This window comes from Mandrillus leucophaeus, unplaced genomic scaffold (genome assembly GCF_000951045.1).
Source record: "Mandrillus leucophaeus isolate KB7577 unplaced genomic scaffold, Mleu.le_1.0 Scaffold262, whole genome shotgun sequence".
NCBI lineage: Eukaryota > Metazoa > Chordata > Mammalia > Primates > Cercopithecidae > Mandrillus > Mandrillus leucophaeus.
Window position 1 is genome coordinate 4,113,668 of NW_012102721.1, and position 13,798 is coordinate 4,127,465.

At 46.7% G+C, this 13,798-nt stretch overlaps 1 protein-coding gene across 1 annotated transcript in view; it reads right to left on the bottom strand.

Moving 5' to 3' along the window:
- Positions 1–13,798, bottom strand: part of TMPRSS2 (transmembrane protease, serine 2) — a 56,109-nt gene that overhangs the window by 28,227 nt on the left and 14,084 nt on the right. The window contains exons 2-3 of the mRNA XM_011984191.1: positions 6,312–6,382; positions 2,524–2,746 (exon numbers count right to left, since the gene is read on the bottom strand). Coding sequence (XP_011839581.1) covers positions 2,524–2,746; positions 6,312–6,382 — 294 coding nt within the window. The remainder of the gene's footprint in view (positions 1–2,523; positions 2,747–6,311; positions 6,383–13,798) is intronic.

Genomic DNA, 13,798 nt, shown 5'->3' on the forward strand with positions numbered 1-13,798 from the left:
AGGGTCAGTACAGACACCACTGGGTCCTGGCTTGACATGGTTGCTGTTGCAGAGTTTAATTACACCCCACTGGCTGGGCACAGTGGCTCATGCCTGTAATCCCAGCACTTTGGGAGGCCAAGGCAGGCGGATCAGCTGATGTCAGGAGTTAGAGACCAGCCTGGCCAACATGGCAAAACTCCGTCTCTACTAAAAATACAAAAATTAGCCAGACACGGTGGCACACCTGTAGTTCCAGCTACTCGGGAGACTGAGGCAGGAGAATTGCTTGAACCCGAGAGGCAGAGGTTGCAGTGAGCCGAGATCGTGCCACCACACTCCAGCCTGGTGACAGAATGAGACTCCGTCTCAAAAAACAAACAAACAAACAAACAAACAAAAAAACACGCACACAAAACCCACTATGCATTTCCCTCAATCATGACCAACTTAAGGTTGTCAACTCAGCCCTATGGTTTCTTGCGTTTAACTGCTTGTTTCACGCCCACATTTGGAGGACTATTGACCTTCGATTCCCCAAAGCCTAAGCTTTAAGCTGTGTGTCTGCTCCTATTCAATCATCAACCTTCTATGGCTGTTGCTAAAGCAAATAAATACATTAAGTCTGGAAAAAGTTCCTTATACTCCTGATACATGCTTCTGAATGTGTGCTACTCAATAACTGGGAGAAGAGTTTCAAAGCCAAACATTACACTTTCAAAATGTATACATTTCTATATATTAAATGCCAACAGTGTTTTCTTAAAAATAATACCAGCGTAAGTTCAATTAAATTACTAAATTACTTTTAAGTTTATGAATTTTATAATGCAAAATCATACATGTAGGTTCATATGCTTCCCTTATAAAAGCAACTGATAAGGGATTGATATAACCCATCCAACTCTGTCATCACCTAGTCTTTCCTAGGAAAAGTGGAAATGTGTCCATCAGGTGGGCCAGGGGTTCATTTGCCCTCCTGGGTTTGGCCATCACTGGTAGGAACACCACTGTCTGGAGGTGCTGACTTCAGGAGAGGACCTTCATGCTGTTTCTTTGGGAGGTAGCTCATACAGACAGTTCCTTAACCCTTTCACCCTGGCTTCCTCCCATCCCCATAATGGACAAAGACCAGGAGTTCCCAACCTCCACACTAAACGATATTTTGCCTTGAGCATTCTTTGCTGTCAGGGGGCTGTCTTGTGCCTTGCAGGAGGTTGAGCAGCATCCGTGGTGCCTACCTAGGAGCAGCAACCCCTCCCTACTTGCAACCACCCACACTGTCTCCAGACACTGCCAGTTGTCTCTGGGGGGTCCAAATGGTTCTGACTGAGAACCACTGGCTTTGACCTACCCAACCACCCCCAGAAGCAGATCAGTGCAAACACAAGTACTCACTTGGTGCAGGGCATTGAAAGGAGGGAAAGACAGAAACAGAGAAGGGAGAGGAAGGAAGGGAGGAAGGCTCATGAAAGGGTAGAAAACTCAGAGACAGGAGGTGGCCGGAGAGGAACAGGGTGGAAGAGCCATTTGTGAAGGGTGAGGGGTTGAGAGGAGGGGCAGAAACACAGGAGTGACAGCCCTTGTCCTGAGTAGGGGAGAGGTGGGGACAGACAGAGCTTCATAGAGCATTGGCGTTAATCACATCGATGACTGATTATGTAATGGTGGACCCGTGGAAATTCACATTCTGACGAATCTCTGACTGTATAAGTTGTAGAGACAGGATGCACATTTCACAAAATAAAATAAAAACACTATCAATTAAAAGATCAATGTAAAAGATCTTTGGTGTAGCCGCTGCTGTGCGGTTTCCACCTGGGCAACTCTTAGCATTGAAACTAGCCTGAATTAAAAGCTGGGAGGCAGTGCAAGAGGGGGCAGTCTGGAAAGACACGAGACCAAACGAAATGGCAAAGAAAGGAGATGAATGGGAGGGTGACAAAGAGGAGGGACTGAAGTGACAGCAAATAAAATGTAACCTCCAGTCCTCCCACACTCACTCTGGCCTGCTCCAGCTACCCGCAGGACCCTGAAGCCCACTGAGACAGCTCAGACACTTCTGTGCCACAACCACACCAGCCAGGTCATTCACCAAACACAAAGAAACAAGGAGCATCTTAAACATGACCTGTCATATCTAGGGGACTGTGTGACAAAGAAAGGTAAGATAGTTGATTTCTGCTCTTGGAAGCTTACCAGTTATTCAAGAGCAGCCATCAATAAACCACACAGCCAAGAAACCCAGAGAAGATGATCTCAAAAGCCTATGCTGAGTAGAACAGGCAAAGCTGTACAGGAGAGTTAACGGCAGACAGAGGTCTCTCTGCAGGCCCTGGGCAAGAGGCTAGAGCTGGTGGCGACAGCTTTGATCCAGCAGGAAGAGAGTGGAAAGCCATGAAGACAGACTGGCTCCGGCAGGTGGAGGAGAAGGGTCAGACCAGGAGAGCTGGTGACAGTGGTGATGGGAGCAGAGAGCCCCCTGGGGAGGCTGACCCAGGATCTCGGGTTTATTACAGGAAATAAACACAAAAAGAATCCTACTTGAGGTGCACACTGTCCCCGACGGGGATTTGGGCTGCGTGCAGACGGCGGGGTTGGAAGCATGCGTCAGGACCCTCGGGGTGTACTGGGGTACGGGGGACGGGTAGTACTGAGCCGGATGCACCTCGTAGACATTGGAGGCCACAGTGGGCTGTGCGGGATAGGGGTTTTCTGGTTGGTATCCATGGTTTTCATAGTAAGGTCCAACACCTGGCGGTGACCCCTAAACAATTGAAAAGAAGATGAATAATATAAAACTCTTATTTGCACTAAAGGGTTCAATATAAACTATCACATCATATCACAGCTGTACCAATGATCTTTTAAATTGATAATGTTTTTGTTTTATTTTGTGAAATTTGCATCCTGTCTATACAACTTGTACAGTTAGAGATTAATAAGAAAGTGACAAGATATTAAAAGGTACTGCAAGGCTGGGTGCGGTGGCTCACGCCTGTAATCCCAGCACTTTGGGAGGCAGAGGCGGGTGGATCATGAGGTCAGGAGATCGAGACCATCCTGGCCAACATGGTGAAACCCTGTCTCTACTAAAAATATAAAAATTAGCCGGGCGTGGTGGCGGGTGCCTATAATCCCAGCTACTCAGGAGGCTGAGGCAGGAGAATGGCTTGAACCCGGGAGGCAGAGATTGCAGTAAGCCGAGACCACGTCACTGCATTCCAGCCTAGTTGGCAGAGCAAGACACTGTCTCAAAAAAAAAAAAAAAAAAAAAAAGAGTTAAAGAAAAGAAAAGGTACTACAGATTCTCCCTAGGTGTCTACAACTATGTCAAACATTGAACTTATTTAGAATAAAAACTAACCAGAACTTTCAATTACCAAAGTTTTTTATTCTGGTTTGGTTTTACTATTCATTCCTTTTTTCTTACATGTCCATTTATTAAACAGGAGTTCCTTCATGACAATTTAATACAATATTATTCACAATTACAGTTGAGAAGATTATTTCCCTCTACATACAAAAATACAGATTTGGCTGGGTGCAGTGACTCATGCCTGTAATCCCAGCACTTTGGGTGGCTGAGGCAGGTGGATCACCTGAGGTCAGGAGATCGAGACCAACCTGGCCAACATGGTGAAACCCCCATCTCTACTAAAAATTCAAAAAATTAGCCGGATATGGTGGTGCGCGCCTGTAGTTCCAGCTGCTTGGGAGGCTGAGGTGGGAGAATTGCTTGAACCCAGGAGGTGGAAGTTGCAGTGAATGGAGATTGCGCCACCGCATTCCAGCCTGGGTGACAAGAGTGAAACTCCATCTCAAAAGAAAAAAAAAAAAAAAAAAGCACTATGAAAACAATCAAGACAAGCACCATGAAAAGTCAGTCCTTCAAAAGAATGAGGGAAAATTGAGGTCATTGTGAGGCTTTGTCTGCTGTTGGGGAGAAATCAACGGCAGCAAAGCTCTGGGGCCCCTGACCCACTCCAGACGTACAGACTCAAACTCAAGAACCACACAAGCCAGGGCTACCCACCCCAGGGCTTCCGCACCTGCTGAAAAGCCAAGCACACAAACCCAAGTTTGCCCAACGGGCTATGTATTCTTTGAAATTTAAAAATAAGTGGCAGACATTGGGATTTAGTAAAATATAGTAATAATTTTAAAAAGTTGTGTAGAGGTCTGGGTTAGAATCCATTAAGCCAAAATCCTATACTTTTAATTCCTCCGGTCTTTTCCTTGAGTATTGATATACAAAATTATAAACTAGCAATACCATAATTATAATGAGAAGAATAATAGCTAACATTGGAGAATTCAGCTGCTGCCCCCCTGTACTCATAATCTCCTTGAACACTCACCATAACCCTTCCCGCTACCAGCAAGACTGGCACAGGTACGAATTAATACAACCATTTTGCAGAGAAAAAAAACTGAGTGAAGAAATTTGCCTAAAGGAGCATACTCTCTGTGTTATCCTGAAAATACCTCTTCCACATCCTCTTCTCTCATATAAGGAATGTATCATCATTCACTCACCATCTCTTATTAATGGACATTTGAGTGGTTCACAATGTGGGCTGTTAGCAGCTGTGCTGCAAGAAACGTTCTTACAAAGTACATGCATTTTTGTGCAGAGGGCGGAAATGTGTAGCTACATCCCTTTAAATGAAATTTCTGGGCCAGAGTGTGGCCATACATAAATATGAAAGGAACTGCCTAGAAGTAGCATTTTATTCTCAGCTCCATCCTTCAGTTGGTGCCTATCTTCTTAGAATGACGATCTCTCCTTCCTCAGCCTACTTAAAAATTACCTTCCCAAGGCCTACCCTGTCAAGACTCGCCCCAAACAGGCCACTCTGGGCCCCACTAGCCCACATCTTCCCCTTCTTTCAGTTCTCCCCAGTTACCTGTTGGCTGGGCCACTCTGGGAGGCCACATTTTTCCTCTTATCTGTATCTAAGGGTCCCGATGCAAAACTTTTACCCATTAATTAATTTCTGCCCCTTGTCTCTCTCGCTCGCTCCTTTTTTTTTTTTTTTTTTAGACAGTATTTGCCTCTTGTTGCCCAGGTTGGAGTGCAGTGGCACCACAACCTCTGCCTCCCAGGTTCAAGCGATTCTCCTGCCTCAGCCACCTGAGTAGCTGGGATTACAGACATGCGCCACCACACCCGGCTAATTTTTGTATTTTTAGTAGAGATGGGGTTTCTCCATTTTGGTCAGGCTGATCTTGAACTCCCAACCTCAGATGATCTGCCTGCCTCGGCCTCCCAAAGTGCTGGAATATAGGTGTGAGCCACCACACCCAGCCTGCCCCTTATCTCTTATTGACCTCAGAGAATGACAGCAAGTTTGTACTCAATGGACAGGTCTTCTGAGCAGAGGCAGCATAGCTCTTAGAACTTTAAATGAGGCCTCCAGGGAAGTTGATTTTCGTGGAATGAGCCAAACAAGGCTTGCAGAGTTCACCTCCACTTAATAACTCACTAATGCTATCCTTCAAAAGTCCGAAGATTACAACTCTGAACCAGAGCGGCACACAGAGGGAAAACACAAGATAATCTCTCATCTAAATGAGAGAGCCAGAGGCTGCAATCTCAGCCATCTAAGAGTTTGCCATCCACTAGCAAGGGCTGCAGTAAGCAAGGAGGTTTGTCCCCGAAAATTCCTGAGCAGTGGACTTGAAATTAAACACAGACCCAGTAAAACATGAATATCAGTAACAAATAAAGGAGAAAACAAGGTCTCTTTTTCAGATATAGAATCTATGAAGTGTTTAAAACTCTTTACTAAGTGCACTTATTTTAGGTAGAAAGCAAATGGGTCAGTTACAATGGGGAGCAGAGATTAGCCACATTTGTCTCCAAAGGCAGTGGGCTCCAGGGAGAGGGAGGGAGAGGGAGGGAGAGGGAAGGAGAGGGAGGGCCCACCCATGCCTCATGCAGTTATGACTTTTCCTAGTCCTTCAGTTGGGCATGGATAGGATCCCACGTGGTTCTCTTCCCTAGGACATACCCCCGTTATCGCCATCCTGCCTCATCTGTCCCCATTCCTTGTCCCTGCCCTCTGCCTCGCAAAGCAGGAAGGGACGAGGTTAAGGTGAGAATGCATATCACTCACGTCTACCCAACAGCCATGGCTTTTGCGACTCACCTGGGCAGCTGTCTGGCTGTGCCCCAAATCACTCTTTCTAGAGGTGAACAGCATCTGCATGGCCCAGCATTCCCTACAAATAGCCCTTGCAATTGCTGACCCATAAACACTGTTGGGAATAACAGAAGGGACAAGGGAACAAAGAAAAGGCCAGGAAGGTAATAATTAACCACTTACTGAGTTCAAAGCCATCTTGCTTTTATCAACAGCATCGAGTAATGATAGGTATCTGGAATGTTCAGTATGACCTAGAAGAAAGAATTACAGCACTGTAATATTTCCATATCAGTTAGTTTTTAGAAGATAAATCCAGAAAGAACTAGAAGAATCTCTAGATGAAGGTTACCTAGAACAAAGACCAGTGTTGCCTGCTGACCTTTGGCCTGCATCTTCACCACTGCTTCCCCACATCCCTCCATATTTAAGGACTTTGGAACCCACTTGTGCCTTAGAGGTAACAGCAGAAGCACTCTCCTCAGGGATCAGAGTGGGGAGGAGGATGGGTGCAATTATAAGTGCTGCGGCCAGGACAGCCTGACCGGGAAGAAGAAGGAACACACTCAATGACTTAGACGTCCATCGGGAAGGACTCTCAGGGGACTGCCTGGGACTCAAGGCCACCCACAACTCCACTGCCACTAAGCCCAGGCATCCTGCTAGATTTAACCCAGTTCTCACCAGGCAGCTGTGATCTCCCCTATACATAACATCTACTCAAGGGAGACTGCATGGGATAAAAATGCTGAAGAAACACGACAAGTTGACTAAACCCATCAAGGTTGACAGAGGTTAAGGACAAGATGGGCTCAGAAGGGAAAGGCCTGGGCCAGTTCCTGGCAACACAGCTCCCTGGAAGTGTCACGGGTGAGTTACTGAACCTTGTTGAAATCTCAGGGTCCTCATGGGAAAACGGACAGAGCAATCGCCACTGTTGTGTTAAGCTGAGGGTTCCAGGAGAGTGGGGAAGGAGTGCCTCACAGTACCAGGAACTAAGGAAGAGCAGGTGCAATCAGACCGTCTTTCCCAAAGAACGTCCACGGGCACTGCCAGTAGCCACCCACCGCCCAGCGGGTGGTCCAGGGCTCAGCACCAGACACAGCTCAAGGTTGATGTTTTAAAGCTGGCCATGTTGGCCCTCCCAATTTTTAATAGATACGTGCGTTTAAAAGAATCCATAAAACATGTCCACAGTGACTCCATTTACTACCCCAAACCCAAAAAAGAAAGAAATTCAGAGCCAACCATTTTGACCATTTCTAAGATTAGCAGTAATGAAAAGAAAGCTGTGGGGCATTTCGTTTGTTGTCCTTTGTGAACAGTTAACAATAATAGCTAGAGATGCCTTCAACACGAAATGCTTCATAGTAAAGCCGCATTCTGACATCACTCTCCACGGACAAAGATTCTTCGCTTGATCAAACTTACATCAGGCTCCTGAACCTTCTAGGCCATCTGTGCACTTCCTTGTAAAATCCAGTTTTAGCAAAAAAAACCTTGCTCAGTCAGTTAAGCCAGAACCTCCCACCCTCGGTATGTGATCACTCTTGATATCTGATCGGGTTCCTCAGCCGCCACCACGCCACAGGTGATGTCTGATCACCCAGCCTGTCTTCAGCAAGAATCCTGTTTGGTTGGTTCAGCCAGAATCCCCCTTACCCTTGATGCTTTCTCTTAGTGATTTTTCCACCAACCCCACCCTGATCTTTGGTTATAAATTAACTCCCACTTGCCCATACTGTGCTCAAGTGGATCCCAGTCTTTTTCCCACGGCAAAATCTGCTGGCTGTGATCCCTGTACCTGTCTCCGTGATCCTGAATAAAGTTTGCCTCGCCGTCTTTAACAATGTCATTGAATGATTTTTTTTTCTTTAACAAGCACTTTGTGAGCAAATAAAGGGCTTTTTTCCACCCCTACCCACTTGACTTTAAATGACCAAAGAATATTTTAAGAAACGGGGTTCGAGATTATCCATCCAGAAGACCATGTTCCCAATGAAAGAACAAGAGCCTGGAGGAGGCTCTGGGCTTTGGAGCTGGCCAGACCAGGGTCCACTGCCTGTGACATGCCCGCAGAAGAGTATTTCCCGCCTGCTGGCACACAACCGGTGCTCAAACAGCAGCAGGCGGCACTGGGCAGTGGTTCAGCCCCTGACCTCTGAGACCAGACTCTAGATCCAAACTCAGGCTCAGCCACTCACAATTCATGACCTGGAGGAAGCTATCGAAGGTTCTGTCCCTCAGTTTCCCCATCTGCAAATGTGGATAACAGTAACACCTACCTCCAGGGCATTAAATGAGTTAATACTAATGAAGTGCTTCGTGCTTAGCCTAAAATGAGTGCTATATAACTTTCCATTAAATAAGAGGAATTATAAAGCTGATAAACATTTAACGACCTGCTGAAGGAAAAGAGGGCTGTCTGGATTTGCAGGTTTGCATTCGGTAAGTATTCCCAGGCTACCAACATGAAGCTCACCACGGAGCCAGGTACGGTAGGGCTGGCTTCAGCACACCATTGCTTTCCTATGTCCTAAGCAGAACTAGCTCCTGAATCATTAAACTACAAAACCCCAACAACCTGCCATGAATGAAAATGAGTATGACTTTTTAGTCTCGAGAAACCTCACCAAACAGGTTACGACAAACATACACTGATCATTTATTTACTCTTCACGTACAGATAAAAATATAAGAACCAGGTCATGTCATAGCTTTGGGATTTTTTCTAGGATTAAAACTAAAGTTCACATCTTCCTGGGTATGAGGAAAGGAAAGTGACTAATATACAGGTGGGAAGGATCACCATTTAAAATGTATCAAAAACGTTTAAGCCTTTTAGTCACATCTTAATAGACCTTACCTATGTCTGCTTTGTGAAGAGAGAGGATCCTCAGGCCTGACATCAACACAATAAATCCCGCATTCTTGTCTCATAAGCAGGAGAGAACTCAGTACCGTCCTAAGATTGCTTTCAAAGAGTCCTGCCTAACCAAACACATTCTCACGCCTCTGGTTTCTCAGCTCTCCTATCTCCCCAGTTATAGGTTTGGTTGAAGTTTCAGGAAGTGAAAATTCGATCCCATTGGCGGCTCTCCCAGCTCAGAAGCCTTCTGAAAGGAATGAAGAATCAGTGCTCAAAACCCACACTTGCTATTCATTCACGATCCCTAACAAGGAAGCCAGGGAAGGAAGGAACACCGGGAGCCACCACCATTAATTGTCAAATAAAAGCCACGGGACCCAGAGGCAGTGGCAGGATAATCCTATCTCTTCCAGCAATCAGAACATGATAAACAAAAATATTCAGTGTGCCCAAATCAGCTACCATGGACTTTGGAATGGAAGACCAGAGTGATGCTGCCAATAACATTCTCCAGCTGGGTCGGGCGTGGTGACTCACACCTGTAATCTCAGCACTTTGGAAGGCCAAGGTGGGCAGATCACCTGAGGTCAGGAGTTCAAGACCAGCCTGGCCAACACGGTGAAACCCCAACTCTACTAAAAATACAAAAATTAGTTGAGTGTGGTGGCAGGTGCCTGTAGTCTCAGTTACTCAGAAGGCTGAGGCAGGAGAATCGCTTGAACCTGGGAGGCAGAGGTTGCAGTCAGCCAAGATCAGGCCACTGCACTCCAGCCTGGGCGACAGAGAGAGACTCTGTCTCAAAAACAAACAAACAAACAAAAAACAGAAACAAAAACAACAAACAACAATAACAAACATTCTCCAGCTGAAGAGAAAAGAAGGGGGGAATGTCCTGCTCTGACATTTGATCTGAGAGGGGAAGCACTGCTGTCCCGAAAACACCAGGAACTCACACTCACTCCTGTTCATCTTCAAAACAGGCATTTCCTCGTTCACACAAGCTTGCACATCTCATTAACTAGTTTCTGAAAGGAGCAAGATGTAACGTAGATGACAAGAGACAATGCTGTTTAGCAAATGCTTACTCCTGCCATTTAAAGGACCGGAACGACGGCTCTCAATTCTGGAAAGCCAGCCATCATGAGCACTTGGGGAAATTTTCCTTTAAGTGCGAAAAAGCAACAGCGGGTGGCACTCAGGCCCCATTCCTGGATGGCAGGGAGCTCCTTCTTCAAAACAGACAGTGTCAGCCACTTGAATCTCACAATGGCACGCAGCTGTCCTTACACTGTTTTGGTCCATCCTGGGCTGAGAGTTGAGTCAGCCCATGAGTCACCTGCCTGGCCACCATGCAGCAGGACGATGCTGTGGTATCATATCTGCATCCCATGACGTGATGAAGTTACTGCCAAAACAAGAATCATTTCTCCTAGTTTCTCTCCTCTGGAGATCTCAGGACACGTTTGCTGGAGACTTGCTTTCCAAATAACCAAGTCAACGCGGATGAAGTCAGGCCCATAGACACTGACTCCCACCCAAGATCCAGGGGTATTCTCTGCAGTGAAGTCTCCACTGACCTCACCATGCACCACCGTGCACACACCTGCTCCTTCTCGAAGCCCCCACGTGTGACTGGTACTGTTCGAGTTGCTGGAGGTGTGAGAGGGAACAGACAGGCCAGCCTCAGACTCAGTGACCCTTCTTCAAACTCCAGACAGCACCATCACCATCCACGGACACGTCCCAGCCAATGACCAAATGATCAAAAAGAGCCTCTTCTGCCAAAATAACCGCACTAACATCACATTATACAACGAGATGTTCTATCCTCTTAAGGATAGAATGCACGACTAAATGAAAGTTAGCCAACAGTGGATTTCAGTGGCTGTTGAGCAGACACTTGTTTACGTGTAATCAGGTAAATTGCGTACACATGATTGGCACAAGAGTTCTACTGAGAGAGAAAGGCTGAGTGAGAAACAGAAAGATCACCTCAGGAGAGGTATTGCCTGCATCATCCAAGTTTCTTTTCCTGTGAATGACTCATTGTCCCAAAGAGATTATAAACTTTTTAGGGCAGAAATCAGGTCTGGTTCTCTCTCTCTCTCTCTCTTTGTTTTTTAAATCTAGCTTTGTAGCTTACAAAGACAGTATTTAAATGTTTTTATGGAGCTCCTACCACCTGTACCTCAAAAACTATTGAGGAAAAAAATTAATAAGCATGTTTGACAAAGTTGAGGGATACAAGATCAATATAAAAATCTATGTGTTTTTATACACCAACGACAGATGATTGGAAATGTAAATTTGAAATACAATACAATTTGCAGGAAAAAAAAATATTTTCTCAGTTCCAAAGGCAAAATGAGTAAGACGAAATTTAGCAGAGGGAGATGAGATGCCCACATCCAGACAACACCAGCACCCCAAGTCAGGACAGTGGGTGACCTCCCAGGAGTCCAGGTGCCCCAAACTGAGTGCAGCCTGGCATGACAGGCAGGCAGGTGGCAGAGGCCCCCAGGTCACTCCAGGCAGAGACTTCAACACCACACACAAGCCACTGGCTAAGGTTTAAAGAACTTGTCCAAGTCAGTCTGTAAAATGGGGATGATACAGAAATAGGGTTGTTGCGGGATTAAGGGAGAAAGCAAGGCCGCAGCTCAGTGCCCGACCCATGACGAGCACTCAATAATAATATAATGATGGCAGATAAGGTTTATCTTCCAACACCTAAGACCAGGCTATGTGGAGAAGGAATTCAATTTATTCTGCGTACATCCAAAGGACAATACCAGAATCATGATCAGAATTTCCAGAAGAGCAGACTTGGATTCCATCTGGGGAAATCAAGTTTCCAACAATTAGAAAGTTCAAATGCAACCTGAGGCTGGGCACGGTGGCTCATGCCTGTAATCCCAGAACTTTGGGAGACCAAGGTGGGTGGATCACGAGGTCAGGAGATCGAGACCATCCTGGCTAATGCAGTGAAACCCCATCTCTACTAAAAATACAAAAAATTAGCCGGATGTGGTGGCAGGCGTCTGTAGTCCCAGCTACTCGGGAGACTGAGGCAGGAGAATGGCGTGAACCCAGGAGGTGGAGCTTCCAGTGAGCCGAGATCACACCACTGCACTCTAGCCTGGGTGACAGAGCAAGACTCGGCCTCAAAAAAAAAAAAAAAAAAAAAAAGGAAGTTCAAATACAGCCCAAAGCTACCTTAGAAAGTACCAAATTCCTCAAACCTAAAAACATATGTTTCAAGATTATTCCTCAAACCTAAAAACGTATGTTTCAAGACTGGAAGATCATTTCTCTAACATATTCCAGAACAGAATTAGGCTTGAGCGTCAAGACCAGACATGGTGATCTCTCAACATTGCTCCCAACTCCTTATAAATGCATCACCAGTGAACTTGAAAATGTCAGCGAATTCTCTGTCAGCAGAATCTTGCAGAAAGAACTCCAAGCCCATTGTCCCTAGAAAGCATGCCCTCCCATGACCCCTGGGCTGCACCGCAGTGGGGTCAGGCTAAGTGCCCTGCCAGGACAGCCCCTTGGAAAGCAATGGTCTTAAAGGGAATTTGACACTGCCTTGTGCACCTCGTACAAACAAACAGTAATAAAAAGCCTCAGCTTAGTTCCATCTGCCAAGTCAGACCTCACTGGAACGTATTTTTCTAGCAAATCCAGTGGTCACAGCCTCTCTTCTCAGTCCCACTTGACAGCCTCAATTTTTCCACCTAGTCTGCCCTTGAGTGAACTTTCAGACTTCTGCTGCCGCAACCACAAGCCAAGGTGCCCTTCAAACACTTCCTGCTTTCTTATCACAGTTCTGTGCCCTAAACCCCTCCTGCTCTCCTGCCATCGATGCCCAATGGCTCAGCGCCGTCCACACACAGATGTTGGAGCCGTCGCTTCCCTCTCATGGACTCACCTCCAGGAGGATGAAAAGCCTGTCTTTGAGTTTCTTGCCCTCTCAAACTTCACTCTGTTTACAACAGAAGTAACTACCCACACCCCTGCTAGAAAACCAGCCTCGACACCCAACCAGTGCATTTCCACTCATTCAGTTCCTCTCTCCTGACCATTGCCCAGCGACCAGGAATAACCAAGTCCCAGGTCAGGCTCTGCGTCCTCCTGGAGCCCAGCCTCTGTTCTAGGTCATCCTGAAGAGCTGCCTGTGTGCTCAACCAAGCTGCTACCCTGTCACAGATCCCCTCCCTGGGTGTCCATAGGCTAGGTGGGGCCAGGGTGGTCAATGGCCATGGGGACATCATAAGCCCCCTCCTTCACATGCAGGCCCATACCTAACTTGGTGCTTGCAAGTCAGGGCCTTCCAAATCACCCTTAGGGCCAGCAGGGTCCCCACAAAGGCTGACCCCATTCAGGCCTCAGCTGTCAGGTACATAACGCTCCTGCACCCCAGTACCGAGGCCACGCAATGCATCCAGTATTGGAAGATCCCCTGACAGGTGTCCTGGAAAGCAAGTCGGGGCCAGGAAAAGTAGCAAAGGCCTGGTGACTGTGGGATGAGGGACACTCAGGGAGTGCAGAGCAGGAGGGACCAGAGAGCAGAAATGCACCTGGGCCTTCAATGCCCCTGGGCTCTCTGGATCCCCACAGGGAGCTCTCCCTGGCCTCACTCTCCCCACCAGGAAGGCCACTTTCCAAGTCTTCAGCAATCAAAACTGAACAACCACTCCACTGACCACTCACCTTTCCTTTCTATCTCAATGCCCAAGGCTTAGATCTGCTCAGTGGTCCCCAAACCCAGAATTTTCAAGTGGGCTTAGAAAAAAAA